Consider the following 26,340-nt stretch of genomic DNA (forward strand, 5'->3'; position numbering starts at 1 on the left):
AAAGAGACATTGTCATCTTGAAAAAGTGTGTGACTTTAATATGATGTCATAAAATATAAAAATTTCAGGAATATGTTGAAATTATCTGAGGGTAGGATTTATTTCTTTTTTATGGTTGGGGGAACAGGTATATGGCTTTAATTTTTTTTAATAATAAGTTACCTGAATTACTGAAAAATAATATTGAATAAATAGAGAATACTACATGAGAAGTAGTTGGATACCATTTATTTTACAAGTTTTAAAACGTCTATAGAACGAAAGCGAGATAGATACATTTTTAAACAAGTTGCAAGATAAATGGTATCTTAATGGACACGAATATAGTACTCCATTTCTTACAAATCCTGGAAAAATAAACAGTTTTAAAATAAATTTAAATGCCTTTACCAAATAAAACCTATTTACGACCCTAGCACTTGTAGTTAACCTGTGCATCACCGATTAGTCAATTTCAGGTTAACTTGTATGTCACAGAATGATCAATTCGGCCGTACTTTGTTTTGGGTTTTTTGATAGGTATGGCACAAGTGACCTGGTCGTCACTTAGGAGGAGACCGTCATATGTCTTTAAAATGTTATTACACTTATGTGTTCTAGAAAATAACGAATAATGTTCTCACCAATGTGTGTGTAAGAAAGCTATTTAAATATCACTTCATGTTTTATTTTTAATGAATATCGTATTCCTTATTCTACAATGCAGCCATCCTGTACAGATTTTGGTTTGTTGTAACTAGATGTTGGGGTAATGCAAATGTATACCTTTCAAGGTGGTTCATATGCACAGAACAAAAGTTTGTTTTATTTAACGACGCCACTAGACTTTTTATCTTATCATCGGCTATTGGACGTCAAACATATGGTCATTCTGACACTACTGTTTAGGAAACCCGCTGTTGCCACATATGCTACTCTTTTACTAACAGGCAGCAAGGGATCTTTTATTTGCGCTTCCCACAGGCAGGATAGCACAAACCATGGCCTTTGTTGAAACAGTTATGGATCACTGGTCGGTGCAAGTGGTTTACACCTACCCATTGAGCCTTGCGGAGCACTCACTCAGGGTTTGGAGTTGGTATCTGGATTAAAAATCCCATGCCTCGACTGGGATCCGAACCCAGTACCTACCAGCCTGTAGACCGATGGCCTAACCATGATGCCACTGAGGCCAGTTAGATATGCACAGAAAGAAAAAGTAATGCAAAATATGTAATTTCACTGTATTTCCTGAAGAACAAAGTATAAAAACAACACATCAAGAATCTAGATCAGAGTTTCACAACATGTTAAGCCAGACTACCCATTTGATGAACAGTAACAGCCCATTGCCCGCTCCCTTCATTTCAATGGTCGATTTACCATATCATTTTTTAACATAAATACAACATTAAATGCATTTTTTTCTTTTAAATAATACCTGCTTTTATTAACCTCTGAAAAACAAAGAAGAAAAGCACCTCTACATACTTGTTTTGAACCTTGCAAGCACCCTTCACGAGTACCACTCGGGTTGGGAAATACTACATGTACATGTATCTGGACTATGGCACATTGTATCATTTATATAGTAATAAATACAGTATTAGTTGACAACAATACAGATCACTCGCACACAAATACAAACATTTTTTTTACATTTGTCAATATAAACTACTTCAATTTGTATAAATATTGATTAACTAGTATAATATTTACAGTTCAGCAAATTTACACAGAAGCTAGTTATGAAATGAATGCTAATATTCTCCACAAACAGGATTCTGCCTTGTGAAATGGCATCTGAAAAGTGTAAAAGTGACGGTAACACAAATCCCCTCAAAAGAAGGGGGGTTTCTGATCTACAGAATTAGTCAAAGTAACTTATTGCAGTTCAGGAGTTATTTGAGCAGTTAGAAATTTAAAGTCTATAAAACGGGGCGTAGAACTACAATTGGACCAGCAGTCCAGAAACACAATTAGTCCTGAATATATTGGCCCACATAATTACAGTTTGAGGATTTATAATTTGATTTATGTGTGTGTGTGTGTGTTTGTGTGCTGCTATCTCAAACATATTTTTAAGCATTCAGAATTAAACAATATGCTATAATATTAAACAATAATTTCTTTCATACACATAGTACAAAATACCAACAAGTTACACTTAATTTCACTGAAAATGTTCACATTTTTTGTTTGATGACACAACCAGAGTACATAGAAATTATTATTAAATTGTGTGTCATACTGATTTTACGAAATGAGTGTCCGGATTTTTATTTTGTCTGAGCAAGATTGAGGGTAATACTTGATTCCTGACATAAATTTCGTAAAATCAGTAAGATTCACATGCAAATGTAATAATTTCTTTATTATCCACAATATTATTTTTTATGAATAACAGGATTGTGTCAGAATGATTCAAATGTAACTAGGAGATGACGAAATAACGTCATTTTGGTAAGCGATTACACAGAGATAAGAATTGGGAAGCCACATTATGTTATGATGTTTGCTTCCCAAAGTTACATCATTTGTTGGTCGTGTGAAATCATTATGACACGTGTGTCATACTGGATATATTTCCCTGTATATCTTGAACTATGTGGATAATAAATCAGTTTATTAATCATCAGCTATTGGATGTCAAACATTTGGTAATTCTGACTGATGGTCTTAGAGCGAAGCTAAGATCGTTAATGCTACATGTACATGTAATCCCATAATAATCAAAACTTGTAATTGTTAACATGTTAATTCCCTGAGGTACATTAACATAAAGTTTAAGTAGTGGAGAATGTACGAGAATGTGTGCATTTCTAAAAAAATAATTTACAAGCTCCATTGGGGAGAGAGTGTTATTTTTATCATGAATCCACACTTTTGAGTGCATTTTCCAACTTAATCCAGTATTCATTAAAAAAAATTATGTAACTGCCAAAGTAATTTCTCTAAGACTTGATTAACATGGCAAGCAATACGTGAAGACGACTGGATCCTTTCAAACCTAACCTGAATGATTAGGTCAGTCAATTCTCAGCAGTGGATGGCATACTGATATGTGTGATACATGTGATAAATATGTAATCAATGATTTCTGATTTCTGAAAATATTACTGTTACTAGTATCCGGTTTATATCGCTTAAATTATCTGCTGCATGTTCATTTGATGATGCGTTTTACTTGTTGGCAAGTTCAGTAAGTTGTGGGTTCGAATCCTTGAGCTGAATGTCAAAAAGTGTACATTAAAACAAATTTATAGTCCTTCCCACAGGGAATGCCTTTTTATTCATACTGTGGAATTTACTATACATTATTTATTTCTGAGTAGATTGTTTTTTAAATTGTACACAATAATAGTATTTTTTATTACTACCAAAACATGTTTGCTTTTCTTCTTACGTCAAATCGAACTGAAATTATTTACAAGAAACATTTTTGAAGAATGGGATTGTTAGTAAAAGCTAAAGATTCTAAATGACAGGTACTACATAAATATATGATCAATATACATTATTTGTAATGTTTGAAAATTACATTTATAAAAAGTCAGTTTATTTTCTTTATAAAAATATACAAAATTAATGAAAATTGTGTGTAAGTAGGCCTATATATTAGAATATTACATCTGGAATATATAAAACAAAACAGCACAATTGAAATGTGGTTCTAAAAGAAAGCATTTGTTTGATTAATTAAGTACAGCAAAATGTTAAACTACATGTAGATTGTTCTCTTAATTTCCATTCCAGTAAGTAGGGTTGATATACAGTCTGACCTCATTACAACCACCATGTTTGTCTTTGGGTCACTTTGTTCATAAGTGCACAAGATACTGGGAGGTCATCAACCACCATATAGCAGAAGACCTAATTATTCATAATAATCCTCTGACTGAATGACTGAGGTATATTTTAAAAAGAAATACCTCTGTGAATTTAACAGACAGTGGTAACTGGCATGTGAGACTGTCAGCTCCCAACAAGTTCAAGGATGTGAAGTGGTGTGTGTATATACTGTTAAATTTGGTCATTCACAGTGCCACATTCAACCCATTACAGCATCTATAATTATGAAATGTAGTTCAGAAGTTGGATATACATTAATAAGTTCCTAATTTGCTCTGTCAGTGTCAGAAGGTGTGAATTACAGTATAATGAACAGAATAACATTGCTGTACATTTGTTGCTGTAAATGTTTGGTTATATGATGTAAATGTCATGGTAATGGTCATTGTAGTTAGACATGACTGTACAGAGATTCAACAGAATCTGTTTAAATGGAAGACAACAGGTTACCGGGTACTTCTGGATGACATCATGTTGAAGAGAGTACTGGAAATGAATGAAACGAGTACATTATAAGCAAATGTAAACATTTAAAGGACTGTAGCTATAAGCTCTTATCTTAATGATCTTCAAATAAAAAGGTACAAAAAAATAGAAATTTTTGTTTAAAATTCAAGCATTGTAATATCCATTATGACCAACTCTGAACAGTCAGTAGCACTTATTTTCTTTATTTTAATTTTAGTGACACCTAAACATTTCCATATATATTCTCCTGTTTCTTGGACCTTGGTGGTAGTTTTCTCAGGCCTGCGTCTGCTAAGTTAACATAGATGCTGTTTGGTTGTGAAGGTGTATTAATGTACACATCATCATCATGATCATCACTGTGTGCATTTTGAGCTGCTAGCATGCTGTGAAACCTTGTGGCCAGAGCTGAGAATGAAGGTCGATCTTCAGTTTCTGAATCCCAGCACATGTTCAGCAGCATAAATCTACCAAGAACAACAAAGCACAATGAATAAATGATTGAATGAAGATTTAACGAAACTCCAGCATGGAAAATACATGGGCTATTGTGTGTTAAACGAAGGTAAATGTGAAAATGAAGTGATGATCCAGCAAAACAGAATAACCTGTAGTAATCTGATCCATTGACATTGTGTTGCTACAACTGTATCTGCCAGGAAAATGAAAGAAGGAAATGTTTTATTTAACGACGCACTCAACACATTTTATTTACGTTTATATGGCGTCAGACATATGGTTAAGGACCACACAGATATTGAGAGAGGAAACCCACTGTCGCCACTTCATGGGCTACTCTTTTCGATTAGCAGCAAGGGATCTTTTATATGCACCATCCCATAGACAGGATAGCACATACCACGGCCTTTGATGTACCCAGTCGTGGTGCACTGGCTGGAGCAAGAAATAGTACAATAGGCCCACTGACGGGGATCAATCCCAAACCGACCGCGCATCAAGCAAGCGCTGTACCACTGGGCTACGGCTAGGAAAATGAAGGTTAGCAGCCCCTTTCACCACCCCCACTCACCCAAAAAGGGTGAAAATGAAGGTTAGCAGCCCCTTTCCCCACCCCCACTCACCCAAAAAGGGTGAAAATGAAGGTTAGCAGCCCCTTTCCCCACCCCCACTCACCCAAAAAGGTTGAAAAAGTGTCCTTTTGCAGTTTAAAAATACTCTTTCTGTTTCCAGTACTGTACCTGCAGGGAGGTAGGTGTCAGTGGTCCTTCCCAAAAAAGTGTCCTGTTGTAATTTAAAAATGTTCTTTCTGTTTAGTTGCATGTAATATTCTAGACAATACTAAGTGTGCTCTGATTCATTTTTACAGCCCACCCTTATTATTTTAGGCTAAGTATGACTCCAATTACCAGTATAATGTGTAATAATTTTAAAAGGACATTCCTGACTTGTGAAATGTTCCCAGCTACTTGGGGATATAATAATGATTAATCACAGTGTTTGTATTGCAGATGAAACGAAGTGTAATAATTTTATATTTTCAAAAAGGCTCTGTTAGTCAGGAAATTCTTCCTCAGCCACAAAGTCAGGAATGTTCCTCTAAGATACCTTTTGAAATGTTCGTTGTTAAATCAGGGCTATTTCTCGTTCCAGCCAGTGCACCACGACTGGCATATCAAAGGCCGTGGTATGTACTACCCTGTCTGTGGGATGGTGCATATAAAAGATCCCTTGCTGCTAATCGAAAAGAGTAGCCCATGAAGTGGCGACAGCAGGTTTTCTCTCTAAATATCTATGTGGTCCTTAACCATATGTCTCATAACCGTAAATAAAATGTGTTGAGTGCATCATTAAATAAAACATTTCTTTCTTTCTTTTTTTTTTGTTAAATCAATACTGGCAATTCCCTTTAACCTATGACCTTTTTACTAGTAATCTATAAAATTGTCTGCATTAGTTTGCTGAAAAGAAAAACACAATTTGCATTCTTTTCTTATGACATATTTTGTGTTTGTTTTGTAAAAATAAATAATATATTAGGACAAGTGTAGAATACAATATGAAATTTATTTACTGTTTTACCTAAGAGAGATTGAATAAAACAACTTACAAGTCATCACAAACCAGGTGTGGTTTTCCAAGTCGGTATCCCTTGACAACGTAATTCTTAACTTGATCATCTGGTATTTCTTGGAATGGGAGTAAACCTCTGGTCAGAACCTCCCACATGACAATTCCAAAAGACCACTGAAATAGGTGAAACCAACTCAGTGTAGATAACAGGACAGTGGCATTCACTCCATCAACAGATCTACCCCAGATCTTAATATGTATACCGGGACTTCAGAGATATGATGAACAAGTAAGTGTATATAGTCAGAATCACACACACATACACACACGAACACAAACACACATGCATATGAACACACACATGCACACTAACACACACACATACACAAATGCACGAACACACACAGACACACACACACACAAATGCATGAACACACACACAAAGAAAAAGACCAGACATAGGTGTAGGATTGTACCAACTAGGAGTGGAGGTGCTATATTTTTCTTTTTGTGCTTAAAATGATATCCTCTTAACCATGAATGAAAGTAAATAAAATGGAAAGCTTCAAGCATATGTTCCCACACCCACACTGACTAAAACTGATACATACGTACATACGTACGTACATACATACGTACATATTTACATATTTACATACGTACATATTTACATACGTACATACATACGTACATACATACGTACATACATACGTACATACGTACGTACATACATACGTACATACATACGTACATATTTACATACGTACATATTTACATACGTACATACACACGTACACACGTACGTACATACGTACACACATACACACATACATACATACATACTAGTGCTGCAACGATAAACCAGTATACCGGTATACCGCGATAATTGATCAGCTCGATACGAACCGCGGTACAGTTTTGCGTACCGCGATTTTTTTCCCTTGTAACTTATTTGATTTGAAATAGGCAAACAAACAAACAAAAACCACATCATTTTATTAATTGGTGATGACAGGAAATGTAACAATCACGTCAAGCGTAGTCGGCTTACTTGTTGGCATACGAAGTGATAGGTCGGTTATACTTGGTTCTAACTTCTAAACAAAACGTGTCAAAAGTCCAGTGAAAATAACCAGTTAATGATAATTACAAATAAATGTTTTGTTACTTACACATTATCATTCGTTGTTCATTTACGTTGGAATACGGCTACAGCTACGGCTACGGCTACGGCTACGGCTATCATCTTCAAAGAAATAAACCAACAAATGAGAATCACACTTCGCTGTTTTTCACTGAACTTGGAATACTTCGGCCGATCGTTCAAAATACCTCGGCTAATAACCTCGGCTCTGGTTCGGTCGATCTGGCGAAACATTGTGACTCAATACGTACATTTCCGTGTTAAGCGAGCAGCAACGGAAAAGCCCGATAGTAAGGATTTCTGAATGTGACAATTTATGAATAGTTTGACCATTCACAGTCTGGAGCTCCACGCGGTAAGACATGTTTGTTTTGCTTGTGCACACTGCACGTGCTTTCGTGTGCTCGACTTGGGGGGTCCCTCATTTCGTTGTTTTTGTCAGCGAAATGAAGTTTTCTACTGGAATGTATGCGGCCATTGGAACTGATTGAACGCTGGAACGCTTCTCATTTCGACAGCCTGCACCACCAGGTTGGATTCTTTTTTAGCGAGATTCCTTGCTTTCGTGACTCGTATGACGGCCATTCTGCAGAACGTCACGGTTGTTCGCGTTTAGTCTCTACATGTCCAAGCCTGTCCTAGCAGTACTGGAAGATTGACCGCCCCACTCTAAGAAGAAATAGGAAGCGGAGTCGGCCCCTACTACTCTTTTTCTAGACTTTACCTTGCTTTATAGTGATACCATCTCGTATCCTCCGGAGTCGGGCCCGTCCGCACCACTATACCAACCCATGACGACTGGACTATACCCTAGTCTGATACTCTCTCTCGTTCAGACAGATCCGGCTTCTCAAGATCTGTATTTCAGCACAGCACTACACCTTCAACGTCTATCGACTGTCAATCTAGGGGTTTTCTTGACGGGATGCAACCTATCTCGTCCCTTTAAGCTGTGCACCCAAACGGCCTTAACGAGGCCACTCGCGTGGACATATCAATCGGACTTTAAACTTTTAGATCTGCGTTCAAAATTTTATGTCGAAATTACTTCTTTTTTTAAAAAATATTATTAAATAGTCCAATCCTCTCTTCTTTCTCTTATTTAATTTTGGACTTTCCTTCTAAAATGCTCCAAATTATATAAATATTCGGCTGAGCAGTCAATTATTTTTTATTTTTGGATTGTAACCTTTTTTTTTTCTTTTTTTATTCTATTAACTTTTTTACTAATTGCTATTTTCAAAATTCTGCCCATTTTCACCCCCCCCCCCCCCCCCACCTCCATCCCGAGTCAGGCCACCGATCTTATCGGAGGTTGGACTCGGGATGGGCGTGTTCGAAACCCTAGTGGTATATGGGCACGTTAAATTAGTTATCATCATCATCATCATCATCATCAATAGTTTGACACCGTCACGCCAGTGTTCTAGTAGACTAGTATTGTGTTAAAAAATAAAAATATGGCCTAAAGCATTTAGCCTGACAGCTGAAACTAATAAAGATCATTAAAAAGTTATGCCTTCTATTTTCATTAAAAAAAACCCAACCCATAAATAATATCAATTATATTGCAATACATATTGCAATACAGTTTCTTATATCGCAATATATCGCAATACGGTTTTGACCGTATCGTTGCACCCCTAATACATACATACATACATACACATACATACATACATACAGAGCGTATCGTGGTTAGTCTTGCAATTTGCAGGCGATTCGGTGCCACAGGTTCGAGTCCCAGCAACAACATGGGACAATTTGTGAGGCCAGAAAGGATTTAATTATCCCCTGCGCCAGTGCGTTAATATCTATGTATGTAATAGTCAACCTCGACATACATACAATATATAGATATTCATACATCAATACATACTAGCCAGTGCCAGGTCTGCCCACTGTTTCATGCACGTAAGCGGGATCGACCGCGTAGATTGTAGACCCCATGCATATGGTTGAGTTAAAGAACTTCTTTTTATGGAAGCTTCGATAGCACAGAGTGTATCGTGGTTAGTCTTGTAATTTGCAGGCGAATCGGTGCCACAGGTTCGAGTCCCAGCAATGACATGGGACAATTTGTGAGGCCAGAAAGGATTTAATTATCCCCTGCACCAGTGCGTTAATATCTATGTATGTAACAGTCAACCTCGACATACATACAATATATAGATATTCATACATCAATACATACCTACCTACCTACATACATGCGTACATACATGTACATAGATACGTATGCACACACACACACATACACACATACATACATACATATATAAATATCCATATTGTACATACGTACACACACACACATACATATATAAATATCCATATTGTAATGGGTGTAAAATATCAATCCCCATACTTTTAAAATAATTCCATAATCAGTAGGGCTATCAATTTTGGTGGGGGTTCCACCCAAATATATATATATATATTATAATAAAGCAGCTCGGCTCGTCCCTACTCACAACATCTGACTTGGTGTCGTAGAATCCTGACTGAAGACTTTCTGGAGCCATCCACCTCACTGGAATGTGCCGGTCTTTCAACTTGTCAAATATGTACTCTTTTGGAAACAGGTCATATGAAAATGAGCCATCTCCAACCATGACCGTCTGATTACTGTCAACCCTGTTAAAGATACACACGATACAGAGTGATACCATGACCATCTGATTACTGTCAACCCTGTTAAAGATACACACGATGCGGAGTGATACCATGACCATCTGATTACTGTCAACCCTGTTAAAGATACACACGATGCGGAGTGATACCATGACCATCTGATTACTGTCAACCCTGTTAAAGATACACACGATGCGGAGTGATACCATGACCATCTGATTACTGTCAACCTGTTAAAGATACACACGATACAGAGTGATACCATGACCATCTGATTACTGTCAACCCTGTTAAAGATACACACGATGCGGAGTGATACCATGACCATCTGATTACTGTCAACCCTGTTAAAGATACACACGATGCGGAGTGATACCATGACCATCTGATTACTGTCAACCCTGTTAAAGATACACACGATGCGGAGTGATACCATGACCGTCTGATTACTGTCAACCCTGTTAAAGATACACACAATGCGGAGTGATACCATGACCGTCTGATTACTGTCAACCCTGTTAAAGATACACACGATACAGAGTGATACCATGACTGTCTGATTACTGTCAACCCTGTTAAAGATACACACGATGCAGAGTGATACCATGACTGTCTGATTACTGTCAACCTGTTAAAAGATACACACGATGCAGAGTGATACCATGACCGTCTGATTACTGTCAACCCTGTTAAAGATACACATGATGAGGAGTGATACCATGACCGTCTGATTACTGTCAACCCTGTTAAAGATACTCACGATGCGGAGTGATACCATTAAGTCAATACCTGTTGAGTATAAAGTATGTATTACTAAACTAAGACTGTCTGCACATAACTTAGCAATTGAAACTGGCAGATATAAAAATGTTAATAGGTATAACAGAATCTGTATACTATGTAATAGTGGTGATGTAGAAGATGAATATCATTTCGTACTATGTTGTTCTGTATTTAAAGATAAAAGAAAAAGATACATAAAACGCTATTATTGGACTAGACCTTCAATGTTTAAGTTTATACAATTACTTAGTTGTTCAAATGTAAACATTCTACACAATCTAGGAAAGTATCTGGTAAATGCTTTTAAGTATAGAAATTCTATAATTGTTTAATTGTTTTCCATGCTGCTATGTGTTTGTTTATGTTCTCCACTAGCCATTTGTCATTGTCATGACTGTATCATTTTATATGTTTATGTTTGTACCAATAAGCTATTGCGAGCTTACGGTAATAAAGAACTGAAATTGAATTGACCGTCTGATTACTGTCAATCTGTTAAAGATACACACAATGCGGAGTGATACCATGACTGTCTGATTACTGTCAACCCTGTTAAAAATACACACGATGTAGAGTGATACCATGACCGTCTGATTACTGTCAACCCTGTTAAAGATACACACGATGCGGAGTGATACCATGACCATCTGATTACTGTCAACCCTGTTAAAGATACACACGATGCAGAGTGATACCATGACCGTCTGATTACTGTCAATCTGTTAAAGATACACACGATGAGGAGTGATACTATGACCGTCTGATTACTGTCAATCTGTTAAAGATACACACTATGCGGAATGATACCATGACCGTCTGATTACTGTCAATCTGTTAAAGATACACACGATGCGGAGTGATACCATGACCGTCTGATTACTGTCAATCTGTTAAAGATACACACGATGAGGAGTGATACCATGACCATCTGATTACTGTCAATCTGTTAAAGATACACACGATGCGGAGTGATACCATGACCATCTGATTACTGTCAATCTGTTAAAGATACACACGATGCGGAGTGATACCATGACCATCTGATTACTGTCAACCCTGTTAAAGATACACACGATGCGGAGTGATACCATGACCGTCTGATTACTGTCAATCTGTTAAAGATACACACGATGCATAGTGATACCATGACCGTCTGATTACTGTCAATCTGTTAAAGATACATGTACACACGATGCAGAGTGATTCTCTTCATGACAACAATTAAGCCTGCTGTTGTCTGTTTGAGTTTAGAAACACTTTTTGTATGTGACAAAATGTAGCTAGCCTCCTACAAAGAATAAAGTATCTTGTATGAGGTCATACTACAAAATCCTTGCTAGGTTGATTTTACTTAATTGGTCTACAAAAACTGGAATAAATATGGAATAAATATGATTATTCAATCATTCTTTTTTGGACTGAACATAAATAAAATAATTAGTGCCTGCCTCAAGACATCGGCTTTATCCTGCTCAGGTTGAATGGTGATTACCACTTGGCAGAGCCTATAGAGGCATTAGCCATTCTAACCTTTTGCAGGATAATGCTGATATCTTAAAGGTAGACTAAACTCCAACAAGAGCCTTATGTGTTGAAAAGATGCATACCCGGACCATCAAGACATACTGACACTAACAAATGAAAAATGCGTAATTTTAGAATTAATAAAAAACTGTGATTATTCCTGCTAACTGGGGGCAGCCATTTTGTTTCGTTTTTGTGACGTCCGGTGGTATAGCTTGGGGTGAAGTGACGTCAGCTCAGGTCCAACTCTATTATGCACAGTGTAAACAAATGCTCTAATTTACGACAAGGCGCTTCGCTTTCATCAATCTGACTTGTAAAACTATAAATGACTTGATAGTATAATAAACTATTTAACTAAATATATTTCAATTTGCACCAATAGAACGAAATGGAGTTATAGTTTGTTTTGTTTTTTTAAATCCAAAAAAAAAAAGAGAAGCATATAATTAGGCCTATTGGCAGGATACGTTCGAGCAAAAACGACCACTCACGATACCCAAGTGATAATTTTCTTTTCTCTGGGACTACGTAATTGGTCAGTTTTGTGATTTTAGATGGGAAAGTCTACTTAATCAAGGGTTTTACAGAATTACTTACAGTAATAAAGCTGGTAAAGTCCATTACGATTTGAGGTTATCACACAATACCCTGTGATCTTCATAAAAGAGGCACGTCTTTTTAGTGTGTCTACACACAGTTTCTAGGGACCGTCTAAATATACACCTGCCAATCAAGAACCATAGGTACAGGCCACGGAAAGAAAAGACCAATTAAGCAAGAAAACACTCCGACTATTATTTCAGTACGTGGGTTAATTTATATACAAAATATAATATAGTTATTTATTACCCATATGGGCTCAAATATACGGGGTAATATTTTTTCGATCTCTGCACAGTGTGCAGATTGCTTCTACAGTCACTGATTGGCTGGCTTTAAAAAGACAAGATTTGATTGGCAATTACATACTGCCGGGACTACTTTTTGTTCATTTATGATTCCATTCATCGGTCAAATTATTACTACTAACTTCAAATATTTTTTTACGATACGAACATTTACGGAATTAAAAATCAAAATATATGTACAAATGTTTAAAAATGTTTTTATTTTATTATTTTGACTGAGTTTTTTTGGAACTATTCTTTGGTGGATACTGTTGGGTGTGCACCGGTAACGGCACGTATGAATATATTGTTATGGCTGGTAGAGCTTGTTAGTTGTTACAGCAGCGAGAACGTAAATATACTTTTAAAATCGTTAAAGATTGACAATGGGTAATAAAGACAATAACCAACTCACTACGAGGAATTACGGATTATCTGTCCCTCGTGAATTAATGCTGTAAAACCCTCGCCAGAGGCTCGGGTTTATAACATTAATTCACTCGGGACAGATAATCCGTAATTCCTCGTAGCTCGTTAGTTATTCTCTAATTCAACACTTTGACAATGGTGGTTTATTTTGTATTGAAAAATAAACCACATATTGTCATATACACGTTGCTGTGTTACTGGGATAGATATTATTACAGAACACTGCGATGCATCCGCAAAAATCAGGTATGTTTTGTTTCTTCATTTCGAAGACTAATTCCTGACGTGACACGTTAGGTATTACGTAATCACCAGCTCGCCAGAGGGCGTATTCACTGGGATGGTATAAAATGGCTGCGTCCGTTATATATAATAGCCGTCACATTTAACCGTTTTATTAATTAACTATACGATTATACTTGTTGATATTAAGCAATAATGTGCATTATGTATCGTTGAATATGCACACCAGTCCAAAAGCCTTGCTTTAGCATTCCTTTAAGGCAGTAACTGTTATTCTCTGTACCAGTGATTGTAACTCACCAACAGTTCCTTGCTGCTAGATCCTTATGTACAATATCCTTGCTTGCCAAAAAGTCCATCCCTTCTGCAACATCGACACAAAACCTTACCAGCTGGCAAAGTTGAAAATTCTATTAAAAAAAAGACAGAGAAAACTGAACATACTTGACAGCCAGGTGTTCATAAATGATCCACTATATTTTGATTTAATAATACATGTACATCTATAAATCTATAGGCACTATATTACCATACATTAGATACATGTATCCTTTTGAAACTATCTCCAGTGCTGCAATATCATGATTATAAGCTCCTTCATGAAAACAAAAATCTACTAAGAAAACACTATCAGACAAATATTTGGAAAGGTTATAGAAAATAATTTAGTTGAACATTGAGATAATAACAGGAGAATATCACTGGCATAGGAAACAGAGGGGGCAAGATGCCATGTGCCCCAACCCCTTTCTTGATCCAGTAGCAGCAGTGATGGTTTATATACACACACACACACACAGACACACATGCAGACACGCAGACACACACATACACACATACACACACACACACATGTACAGGTATATGTGTGTGCACCTTCCTACGCCACTGAATATGATTATGACATGTGCTATAACAATATTGTTTGGAATACTACTGATGTCATTAAACAATGCATCCTGCAAGCTTGCAGCAGATACAGTTTATGAAATTAACATCAGTGTATCTTTGATACTGCAATTTGTATTCAAAAAAAAAACAACTACTTTTAAACTGAATAAATAAATAAATAAATATATAAATGGTAGCTGAATTTATGTTAATTTATTCTTAAATTATTGTAATAGGAGCTACTTACTACTAGTGTAATGTTATGATGGTCCATTTAAAGCATCTTTTGACCTTGTAACATTGATTGTGTAGTGATTACAGGCATGGTTATAAATTATATTTTGTGAGTAATAAATATAGTATCCACCTCACTAACAACTAATTAATTATTATAATCTCTGGCCTGAAAGTAAGAACAGTGCTACCAGAATGGAAGGAATAAGATTTTAAAAATTGTCCTCAACAGACAGCCCATATAGTGTGTGACCAGAACAGCATGCTTAACCACAATTGGTTATACACATGGAAATTAACTGAAATGTAGAAGTATTGTAAAATGTATAGTATTAAAAGCCACTACATCAGCTAAGTTTTCACTTCCCACTAACATCTTACCTTCAATACCCTGTTCTGAACAGGCAGCCTAGATAGTGAAGGTGTCTGCCCAGGATACTATGCTTTAAGTAAAAGTAAGTACGAAAATAAATCTAATGTTTTATTTATTAACACTTTTTTTAAATACAAAAGTAGCTAAAATGGACTTACATTGCTTGACTTGACAATGTGGTCTTTGAGTGTTCTGTTCTCCATGTAAGGATACAGTAGGTAAAAGTACTTGTTATCCAATCCAATGCCATAGATTCTATGAGTGGAACCACTGACATGTTTACGAAGTCGAAGGGCTTCCCTCAGCACAGAAGAGGTCCATGTAGGTAACTTTGCCGTATCTGTATGGAATTTAAATTTAAAATATCTTTGTTATTTCAGTGAAAAAAACAACGTTAAATGTTTTATTTCAACAATAATGTAAACCTGTGACCTATATTATGTATTTAATTTTATATTTTAGTGTTGTGTATAATAAATGTAATGGTGAAAACAAATGTCAATGAGTTCACAAATGGTTTTCAATCCCATGACCTAAGCACCTCTGGCACATTTTTGAATGGTTGTTTTAGGTGCAGCTATGTAACAAAAACAAACTAAGTCACTGCAAACTTTGAAAATAACAAGTGGACAATATGGATATGGACAATATATATATATATATATATATATATATATATATATATATATATATATATATATATACACGGTACAGGTGAATCCCATTGGCTCGAACCCTGTCAGTGCTCAAGAACGTGTTCGACCCATCAGGTAGTTTGACCGAACCAATCGGTCTACATCGGATATTTCCGTAACATCAGTTAGAAAGTTGAATTAGATACATATTATTTGGATAAATGCAAACTGAAAAATTTCATCAATGTGTTATATAGCAAAATATCAGAGTGAAAGAATTTATTAGATATTATGTCGATTGTGTGATGCAGAAGTCCTTATCAGTATTAATTAAATGTGTGGTTGCTGAAGTGATGACAGCTGATTAACTCGCCCAGTGTTTCATTTAAAACTGGTCTTGTAGACATGTTCAAAGTAACGCTTCACGCTGAGGCCATTTTGTGCACTAATTGTTTGATTGGTATCACGGTTCATCTAACAGGTACAATAACACTAGTTGTACTTGAAAGATCATTTCCGATAGCCACTTAACAAATAGCATGACAAATATGGTAAAGAAAGGATTGCATGGCTATTGTTGCAATTCTCTGATTCATCTATAGCTCGTTTTGCCTAAATAATTAATCTAAAGATTGTAATAACCAACTGCGCAAGCACAGCAATTGTTGGTCCTTGTCGTTGGTTTTTCATTTGATGGATCACCAGTTCGAGGGAAATATAACTAATAACACAGACGGGACCGATAATTTAGTTCGAGCGAAGGCTTATAGTCGACTCTGGGCGTGTTCGATTCATCATCAATTAATATAAGGGTTTACCAAACAAAAAACTTGGGACTTCATTTTTGTTTTGAGTATTGCGGTGTGTTCGACCATTCAGAGGTCGAGCCAACGAGATTCTAATGTATATATATATTTAATTATATATATTCATTTTACATACCTGCCACAGCTTTTATAGGCATTTTTATTGTCAGTTTTACATTTGGATTCTTCTCAGCAGAAAATGTAAAATTTCCATTCACCACTCTTGATATGGTGCCTGTCAAAATAAACACGGAAGGTCATATAGCATTACTGTATTAAACTGGAAAGCAATGACATCAAGGAAGTTGACAAAATCAAATGACAATATGAGTTGTTCATAGTTGTGAATGGCACCTAAAGTACTAATTAAAGTGACTTGAAATATAAGTTCTGTATGTACTGTTTATTGTCAGGATAGTAAAGATTATACAACTTGGAGGATGCAGTTATTCAGAAATACACAGAAAATAGTGATGTTCAATTATGCATTCTTCACTAACTACAGATGTTTGTTTGAACAATGTTTGAAAATGTCCTTTATTTTCAAGTATATATTTGATAACACCACCCACTGACATGACGCTATTTTGATTGTTAATGTTTGATCTGGAACCTTTGTCAAGTATATATTTGATAACACCACCCACTGACATGACGCTATTTTGATTGTTAATGTTTGATCGGGAACCTTTGTCCAGTATATATTTGATAACACCACCCACTGACATGACGCTATTTTGATTGTTAATGTTTGATCGGGAACCTTTGTCCAGTATATATTTGATAACACCACCCACTGACATGACGCTATTTTGATTGTTAATGTTTGATCGGGAACCTTTGTCAAGTATATATTTGATAACACCACCCACTGACATGACGCTATTTTGATTGTTAATGTTTGATCGGGAACCTTTGTCCAGTATATATTTGATAACACCACCCACTGACATGACGCTATTTTGATTGTTAATGTTTGATCGGGAACCTTTGTCCAGTATATATTTGATAACACCACCCACTGACATGACGCTATTTTGATTGTTAATGTTTGATCGGGAACCTTTGTCCAGTATATATTTGATAACACCACCCACTGACATGACGCTATTTTGATTGTTAATGTTTGATCGGGAACCTTTGTCCAGTATATATTTGATAACACCACCCACTGACATGACGCTATTTTGATTGTTAATGTTTGATCGGGAACCTTTGTCAAGTATATATTTGATAACACCACCCACTGACATGACGCTATTTTGATTGTTAATGTTTGATCGGGAACCTTTGTCAAGTATATATTTGATAACACCACCCACTGACATGACGCTATTTTGATTGTTAATGTTTGATCGGGAACCTTTGTCAAGTATATATTTGATAACACCACCCACTGACATGACGCTATTTTGATTGTTAATGTTTGATCGGGAACCTTTGTCAAGTATATATTTGATAACACCACCCACTGACATGACGCTATTTTGATTGTTAATGTTTGATCTGGAACCTTTGTCAAGTATATATTTGATAACACCACCCACTGACATGACGCTATTTTGATTGTTAATGTTTGATCGGGAACCTTTGTCAAGTATATATTTGATAACACCACCCACTGATATGACGCTATTTTGATTGTTAATGTTTGATCTGGAACCTTTGTCAAGTATATATTTGATAACACCACCCACTGACATGACGCTATTTTGATTGTTAATGTTTGATCTGGAACCTTTGTCAAGTATATATTTGATAACACCACCCACTGACATGACGCTATTTTGATTGTTAATGTTTGATCGGGAACCTTTGTCAAAGGGGCAAAAGAGGATCAGACTGGACACATTGGAATCAGAACTGGAATAAACACATTAAACGTTCATCCTGAACCTGAATCCTGAATCCTGACTGATACATAACTAGCAGCTATTCTTTTTTCTTTTTTTAAGGGTCTATTATTATAGTTGTGAGTACCATATTTGTTATTTTAGCATTTATTTATGACAAATAACTACAGATTAATCGATCACATCTTTGCTTAATTAACTTAAAAGTATTAATATAATGTCCTGCCATTGGCTATGAACAAATGAAACTGTTTGTTTGTAATGTTTTTATAGGCATACTGTTGATGGTATGATCATTACATTTTGAAACAAAAATTAATACTTTTGACAGAAACTGCCATTGTGGAAGTTTGATAGAGGTCACACTAACCTTTGTGGCTACAAATGTTTCCTATCTCGAACTGATCTCCATTAATAAGGCATTCCCCAACATTTCCTCGAATACTTTCCTCAAGCTGATGTAGAAAGGATTCAGTGATGATGACCATGTCGGTATCAACTGCAGCTGGTTCCATGGTGTATGCAGGGTTGTCAATGGCAAACGTGGAATCACTGCCGCGACTCGCTGATGATGGCTCACTTACAGGCAGCACTGCTCAGACCAAACAATAAATGTATTATTACTGATTAATTACTACTCGTAAATTATTAATTTAATATGGTAAAGTTTTTCAGGTTCAGGCCTAGATGTGAGTTCAGACATGCCAGAAAATCTGCCCACTGAATTATATTAATTTAAATGTATACAGTATGTTAGATTGTCTATAATAGCTCAATTAAAGGAGTGTGCATGTTATTCATACATGTAGATGTAATCAGAAAGAAATACAAAAATTAATACATATGACTGTAAATAAGCATTAATTATCACTAATTTGCAGGTGTCTTACTACGAATTAAACTAAATATCAAACCAAATAATATTTGAACATTTCTGTCTTTTCAAAACATATATAGCCCCTAAACAATTATACAAACAAAAAATAAAACACATGGAATAAGTAACAATTTTGCCACAAGAGGCAAGCACCTGTTTCTATTACAAAAACATGGGTTGGGATGTGAAGATGGATAGCAAACAAATTTCAAAAATTGGTTGAGCTGACAGAAGAAGAAATAAAAATTAAAATCAAAGGTAAGAAAAGAAAGGGGACACGGAATGAAAAAAACCCCCAAAACTTGTGACCTGATTTTATTTTCACTGGCCCTCCCCCTCCAGTTACTTTAGGCTAGATACAACCTTAGCATACATTCCTCTGATGCTACAGGCTGGTGGCCTTGAATGGAAATAAACATCTGAACAGTTCTGCTGTTTTGGAAGAAAAAAAATCATGAAAATAAGATTCCAGTAGAAACTAAAATCATATGAATGAGACATCTTACACTCTGCCCCTGGATCTAGTGCTACATCTGTGAACTTGGCAGATTCTTCATTTTCGTTGTTCAGATTCCTGTTCCTGCGTCTGCGTTTGCGACACACGCAGCAGCAGATAGCTATCAGGATAGCAAAGACAAGGATGAGAAATGCTGCAATCCCAACCACGATGAAAACAAAGTACCTAGTCTCCCACCACGGTTTGTAGTACAGTTTGCCAACACTTTGATTGAAGAAACCAATACTAACCTGTAACAAACAAGAAATAAGATTTCAAAAGGTTCTTGACACTTTACCACAAATAAGAATGTTAGTTTTTTAATTTCACTATAATTGGATGGGATGGATGATGGATGGTTGGGTGTTTTTTTGGGGTGGATGGATAGATGTATGGATGGATGGGTTGGAGCATGGGTGGTTGGTTGGATGGATGGATGGATGGATGAACGGATGGACGGATGGATGGATGGATGAACGGATGGACGGATGGATGGATGGATGAACGGATGAACACACAAATCTGTGTGAAAGGAGTAAAATGTCACATTTAAATGGATGGATGGGTAGAAATTATGAATGGAAAGAGACAGATGAATGGACAGAAGGTTGGATGGATGGATGTTTGGATGGATGGAGAGGGAAGGAGGGATGGATAAATGAATGGATTGTTGGATGGGTGAGTGGACAGATAGATGAGTGGGTTGGAGTGGGTCATTATATGGAGGAAGGGAGGGAGGGATGGACAGACAAATTAATGGACAGAAATATGGGTGGATGGATGGAAGGGGTGGGTGGGTGGTTGTATGTATGGATGAGTGAATGAATGGATAGATGGATGATGGATGGATGCATAGACAAACAGATGGATGGTTGGATGAATGGATGGATGGGTGAGTAGGTGCTTGGATAGATAGATGAATGGATAGATGAATGGAGAGATGAATGGATAAATGAACAAAGCTGTATGAGGAGTAAAATGTTGCATACATGTATATAACTAGATGGATGGATGGATGATGGATGGATGGAGAGACAGATGAATGGGCAAAGAAATGGATTGATTAATGAATATAGGGAAGGAGAGATGGATACATTGTTGGGTGGATGGATGGATGGCTCGGTTTGGGTGGGTGGATGGATGGAAGTAGGGATTATATGAATTGATGTTTGGATGGATGGATGGATGGATGGAGGTAGTGAGGGAGGTATGGATAGCTTTGGGTGGGTGGATGAATGGACTGAGGAAGGGAAAGACAGATGAATGGACAGGAAGATGAAGGGATGGATGGAGAGATGAATGAATGTATGGAATAATAGAAGAGATGGACAGGACAGACAGATGAATGGATGAATGTATATATGGAATAATGGAAGAGATGGACATGACAGACAGATGGATGGATGGATGAATGTATGGAATAATGGAAGAGATGGATAGGATAGACAGATGGATGAATGGATGGATGAATGGAAGAGATAGACAGGACAGACAGATGGACAGGACAGAAGGAATGGATGGAGAGATGAATGAATGTATGGAATAATAGAAGAGAGATGGACAGGACAGACAGATGAATGGATGAATGTATGTATGGAATAATGGAAGAGATGGACATGACAGACAGATGGATGGATGGATGAATGTATGGAATAATAGAAGTGATGGACAAGACAGACAGATGGATGGATGGATGGATGGATGGATGGATGGATGAATGTATGGAATAATGGAAGAGATGGACAGGACAGACAGATGGATGGATGGATGAATGGAATAATGGAAGAGATGGACAGGACAGACTAATGGATGGATGGATGAATGTACGGAATAATGGAAGTGATGGACAGGACAGACAGACAGATGGATGGATGGATGAATGTATGTATGGAATAATGGAAGTGATGGACAGGACAGACAGATGGATGGATGAATGTATGGAATAATGGAAGAGATGAACAGGACAGAGAGACAGATGGATGGATGGAATAATAGAAGAGATGGACAGGACAGACAGACAGATGAATGGATGGAATAATGGAAGAGATGGACAGGACAGACAAATGGATGGATGGATGAATGTGTGGAATAATGGAAGTGATGGACAGGACAGACAGATAGATGGATGAATATGTGGAATAATGGAAGGGATGGACAGGACAGACGGATGGATAATGTGTGGAATAATGGAAGGGATGGACAGGATAGACAGATAGATGGATGAATGTGTGGAATAATGGAAGTGATGGACAGGACAGACAGACAAACAGATGGATGAATGTGTGGAATAATGGAAGTGATGGACAGGACAGACAGACAGACAGATGGATGAATGTGTGGAATAATGGAAGAGATGGACAGGACAGACGGATGGATGGATGAATGTGTGGAATAATGGAAGTGATGGACAGGACAGACAGATGGATGGAAGAGATGGACAGGACAGACGGATGGATGGATGGAAGAGATGGACAGGACAGACAGATGGATGGATGAATGTGTGGAATAATGGAAGTGATGGACAGGACAGACAGATGGATGGATGGATGAATGTGTGGAATAATGGAAGGGATGGACAGGACAGACAGATGGATGGATGAATGTGTGGAATAATGGAAGAGATGGACAGGACAGGCAGATGGATGGATGAATGTGTGGAATAATGGAAGTGATGGACAGGACAGACAGATAGATGGATGGATGAATGTGTGGAATAATGGAAGGGATGGACAGGACAGACAGATGGATGGATGGATGAATGTGTGGAATAATGGAAGGGATGGACAGGACAGACAGATGGATGGATGAATGTGTGGAATAATGGAAGTGATGGACAGGACAGACAGATAGATAGATGGATGAATGTGTGGAATAATGGAAGGGATGGACAGGACAGACAGATGGATGGATGGATGAATCTGTGGAATAATGGAAGTGATGGACAGGACAGACAGATGGATGGATGAATGTGTGGAATAATGGAAGTGATGGACAGGACAGACAGATGGATGGATGAATGTGTGGAATAATGGAAGTGATGGACAGGACAGACAGATAGATGGATGGAAAGAAAGAAAGAAATGTTTTATTTAACGACGCACTCAACACATTTTATTTACGGTTATATGGCGTCAGACATATGGTTAAGGACCACACAGATTTTGAGAGGAAACCCGCTGTCGCCACTACATGAGCTACTCTTTCCGATTAGCAGCAAGGGATCTTTTATTTGCGCTTCCCACAGGCAGGATAGCACAAACCATGGCCTTTGTTGAACCAGTTATGTATCACTGGTCGGTGCAAGTGGTTTACACCTACCCATTGAGCCTTGCGGAGCACTCACTCAGGGTTTGGAGTCGGTATCTGGATTAAAAATCCCATGCCTCAACTGGGATCCGAACCCAGTACCTACCAGCCTGTAGACCAATGGCCTAACCACGATGCCACCGAGGCTGGTTAATAGATGGATGGATGAATGTGTGGAATAATGGAAGTGATGGACAGGACAGATAGACGGATGGATGAATGTGTGGAATAATGGAAGTGATGGACAGGACAGACAGACGAAAGGATAGATGAATGTGTGGAATAATGGAAGAGATGGATAGGATCGACAGACAGATTGATGAATGTGTGGAATAATGGAAGTGATGGACAGGACAAACAGAATGGATGGATGGATGAATGTGTGGAATAATGGAAGTGATGGACAGGACAGATAGACGGATGGATGGATGAATGTGTGGAATAATGGAAGTGATGGACAGGACAGACGGATGGATGGATGAATGTGTGGAATAATGGAAGAGATGGACAGGACAGACAGAATGGATGGATGGATGGAATAATAGAAGAGATGGACAGGACAGACAGAATGGATGGATGAATGTATGGAAGTGATGGACAGGACAGACAAATGGATGGATGGATGAATGCATGGAATAATGGAAGAGATGGACAGGACAGACAGAATGGATGGATGAATGTATGGAAGTGATGGACAGGACAGACAAATGGATGGATGGATGAATGCATGGAATAATGGAAGAGATGGACAGGACAGACAGATGGATGGACTGGGATGATGAGGCCTAACAGGATGTGGACACCACTCAGTGGCATGGTTATAAAAAGATAAACTTACATGAATAGTAAATTCGTTCCCATTCCCCGGAGCATCAGCCGGCGGTTCACAAGTGATGGTAGTATCGGAGAGTTTTATGTTTCGACACTGACCCTTTCCGATCATCACTGTGACATCCTCCGCGTGGCATGCTGCTTGTAGTCGGGCTCCCTGAGGTAAATGAAAAACCAATACAAATATTGTGTCTGTTAATTAAGTCTAAGATATATTTGACAGAGTAACATTTCATATTAGGATTGTCTGTTATTTTTGTTTTATGTTCATCGGGATACGAACAAAGAAAATCATCCGCAAATAACAGACAATACTTAGAATTAAATTTCAAACTAACTTACTAATAATTCCACTATACGTTCATATTTAAATTTGAATTATTTTTTTTGTTCTTAAACAATAACACTCAGTAAGACTAAGTTCCAATAAAAGTGATGTCATCAGATATGACATTTCACGACAATGTTATTTATACTTTCATCGAAAAATTAACAAACTCACATTGCAATTTAATTGCCGGACTAATGGGATGATGTTAAATTGTTGCATCCATATATATTCCTCTCAATAAATGTTAAAAACATAACACCCTTTAAAAAATTATGTAATAAAAGAAAAAAAAAGAAAATTGTAATTAAATTTTGTTTAAAATGCATTAAGAGGAACAATCATATGTATAAATATAAACCATGTTTTATTGATTTAGAGAAATGGATCTAATTACAAAACCATAATACTGCAGTAAAGGTTAACGTATCTTAACATGTATTGAGATTAATTATTATTCTGAAGCATTTTTAAAACCATGTGTTTTAAATTTCAGTTTGGTGACTTCAGCTCAGCTAGCAGCTCATGTTGCCTACACATGGTGAAGTTTGTATCATGCGAAGCCAAAAATAACGAACAGGATCAATATTTTATTTATGATCACAAGTGATCAGGCGAAATATCAAGCACAATCACCCAAACACAAGAGCTATCAGGTCAGCAAGTCTTAAGAAACTTTCTGCCCAGCTGACAGCTCCCCGGTGCTTTAACTTCATCGAGGTGAGAGAACAACTACATTAAAACACACACAGCTTGGTCCTCATTGTCAAACTTACGTGTAGTGTTACTGTTTTCTCAAACGGATATTTAAAGTCAACAATTTTCGCATCCTTAAGCTGAGGGTCATGCACCACTGTGACTTGTGTTACATTGGTGTACTTCACACCATCCAGCTCCAAGTCTAGTGAGAAACTGGAATTAGGGCTTGACGTGTTTAGTCGGGGAGTTGGACATTTCATAACACCGCTGTTTTCAACTTCACACACCTAGAACCAACAGAATACAAACAAAAACATGTTAAATGAATCAGTTGTTTTAAGTTGATAAATTAAGACATGAAAAATTCAGCAAGCCTCATTTTTTTGCTGCATTTTCATAGGAGGTACAGAGGATGTGAGTGCATTTGCTCCTGAGGGTTGGGTTCAGGTGGCGAAAGCACCAAACTGACAACTAGAATACTTATTCAAACTCAAAATAACTATATGTTTGACATCCAATAGCTGATGATTAATAAATCAATGTGCTCTAGTGGTGTCATTAAACAAAACAAACTTTATTTTTTAACTTATTCAAGCAATAATTAAAGAAATCAAGGCAAGATGTTGAGATGGGGATGACCTAAGGTTCAAAGGTCAAAAGTAAGTGTTTGAGAAATGGGTAGATGTGTGATGTTATGGGATTAGGTTGTTTCTTGTTTTTTGTTTGTTTGTTTTTGGTGGGAGGAGGGCACAAATTATGTTTTAGCCTTGTATATGAATCTCAAACTGCAACCCAGGTTAGATGTAACTAAACACAACTGATTATGTCACTACAACAGACGTCTGTACTCACCTTACTAGACTAGACCAACAAGTAAAGTTTCATTTTATTATCCATAAGCTGACAGCGTTCTTCATAGCATTACTTTTTATTTATATGTTGACCAATATTTTCACAATTTGCACATAAAAGCAGAACATTTTTGTTGTTTCCAAAACACTATTCCTTTTCTTTTTATGTCAAGACAAAAAGTA

At 37.0% G+C, this 26,340-nt stretch overlaps 1 protein-coding gene across 2 annotated transcripts in view; it reads right to left on the bottom strand.

Annotated features, from left to right (window-relative positions):
• Positions 1 to 1,211: 1,211 nt before the first annotated feature.
• The window catches only part of LOC121383063 (hepatocyte growth factor receptor-like), a 36,346-nt gene continuing 11,217 nt past the window's right edge, over positions 1,212 to 26,340 (bottom strand). The window contains exons 7-16 of one of the 2 annotated variants that reach the window (XM_041512827.1): positions 25,384 to 25,593; positions 24,287 to 24,436; positions 20,153 to 20,393; positions 19,140 to 19,361; positions 17,053 to 17,151; positions 15,634 to 15,815; positions 14,278 to 14,387; positions 9,949 to 10,111; positions 6,368 to 6,504; positions 1,212 to 4,766 (exon numbers count right to left, since the gene is read on the bottom strand). In XM_041512827.1, coding sequence (XP_041368761.1) covers positions 4,523 to 4,766; positions 6,368 to 6,504; positions 9,949 to 10,111; positions 14,278 to 14,387; positions 15,634 to 15,815; positions 17,053 to 17,151; positions 19,140 to 19,361; positions 20,153 to 20,393; positions 24,287 to 24,436; positions 25,384 to 25,593 — 1,758 coding nt within the window. In that variant the 3' untranslated portion in view covers positions 1,212 to 4,522. Of the gene's footprint in view, positions 4,767 to 6,367; positions 6,505 to 9,948; positions 10,112 to 11,601; positions 11,948 to 14,277; positions 14,388 to 15,633; positions 15,816 to 17,052; positions 17,152 to 19,139; positions 19,362 to 20,152; positions 20,394 to 24,286; positions 24,437 to 25,383; positions 25,594 to 26,340 lie in introns of those variants that run through there. The other variant, XM_041512828.1, reaches the window with a different exon arrangement.

This window comes from Gigantopelta aegis, chromosome 10 (genome assembly GCF_016097555.1).
Source record: "Gigantopelta aegis isolate Gae_Host chromosome 10, Gae_host_genome, whole genome shotgun sequence".
In the NCBI taxonomy this organism is placed as follows: domain Eukaryota; kingdom Metazoa; phylum Mollusca; class Gastropoda; order Neomphalida; family Peltospiridae; genus Gigantopelta; species Gigantopelta aegis.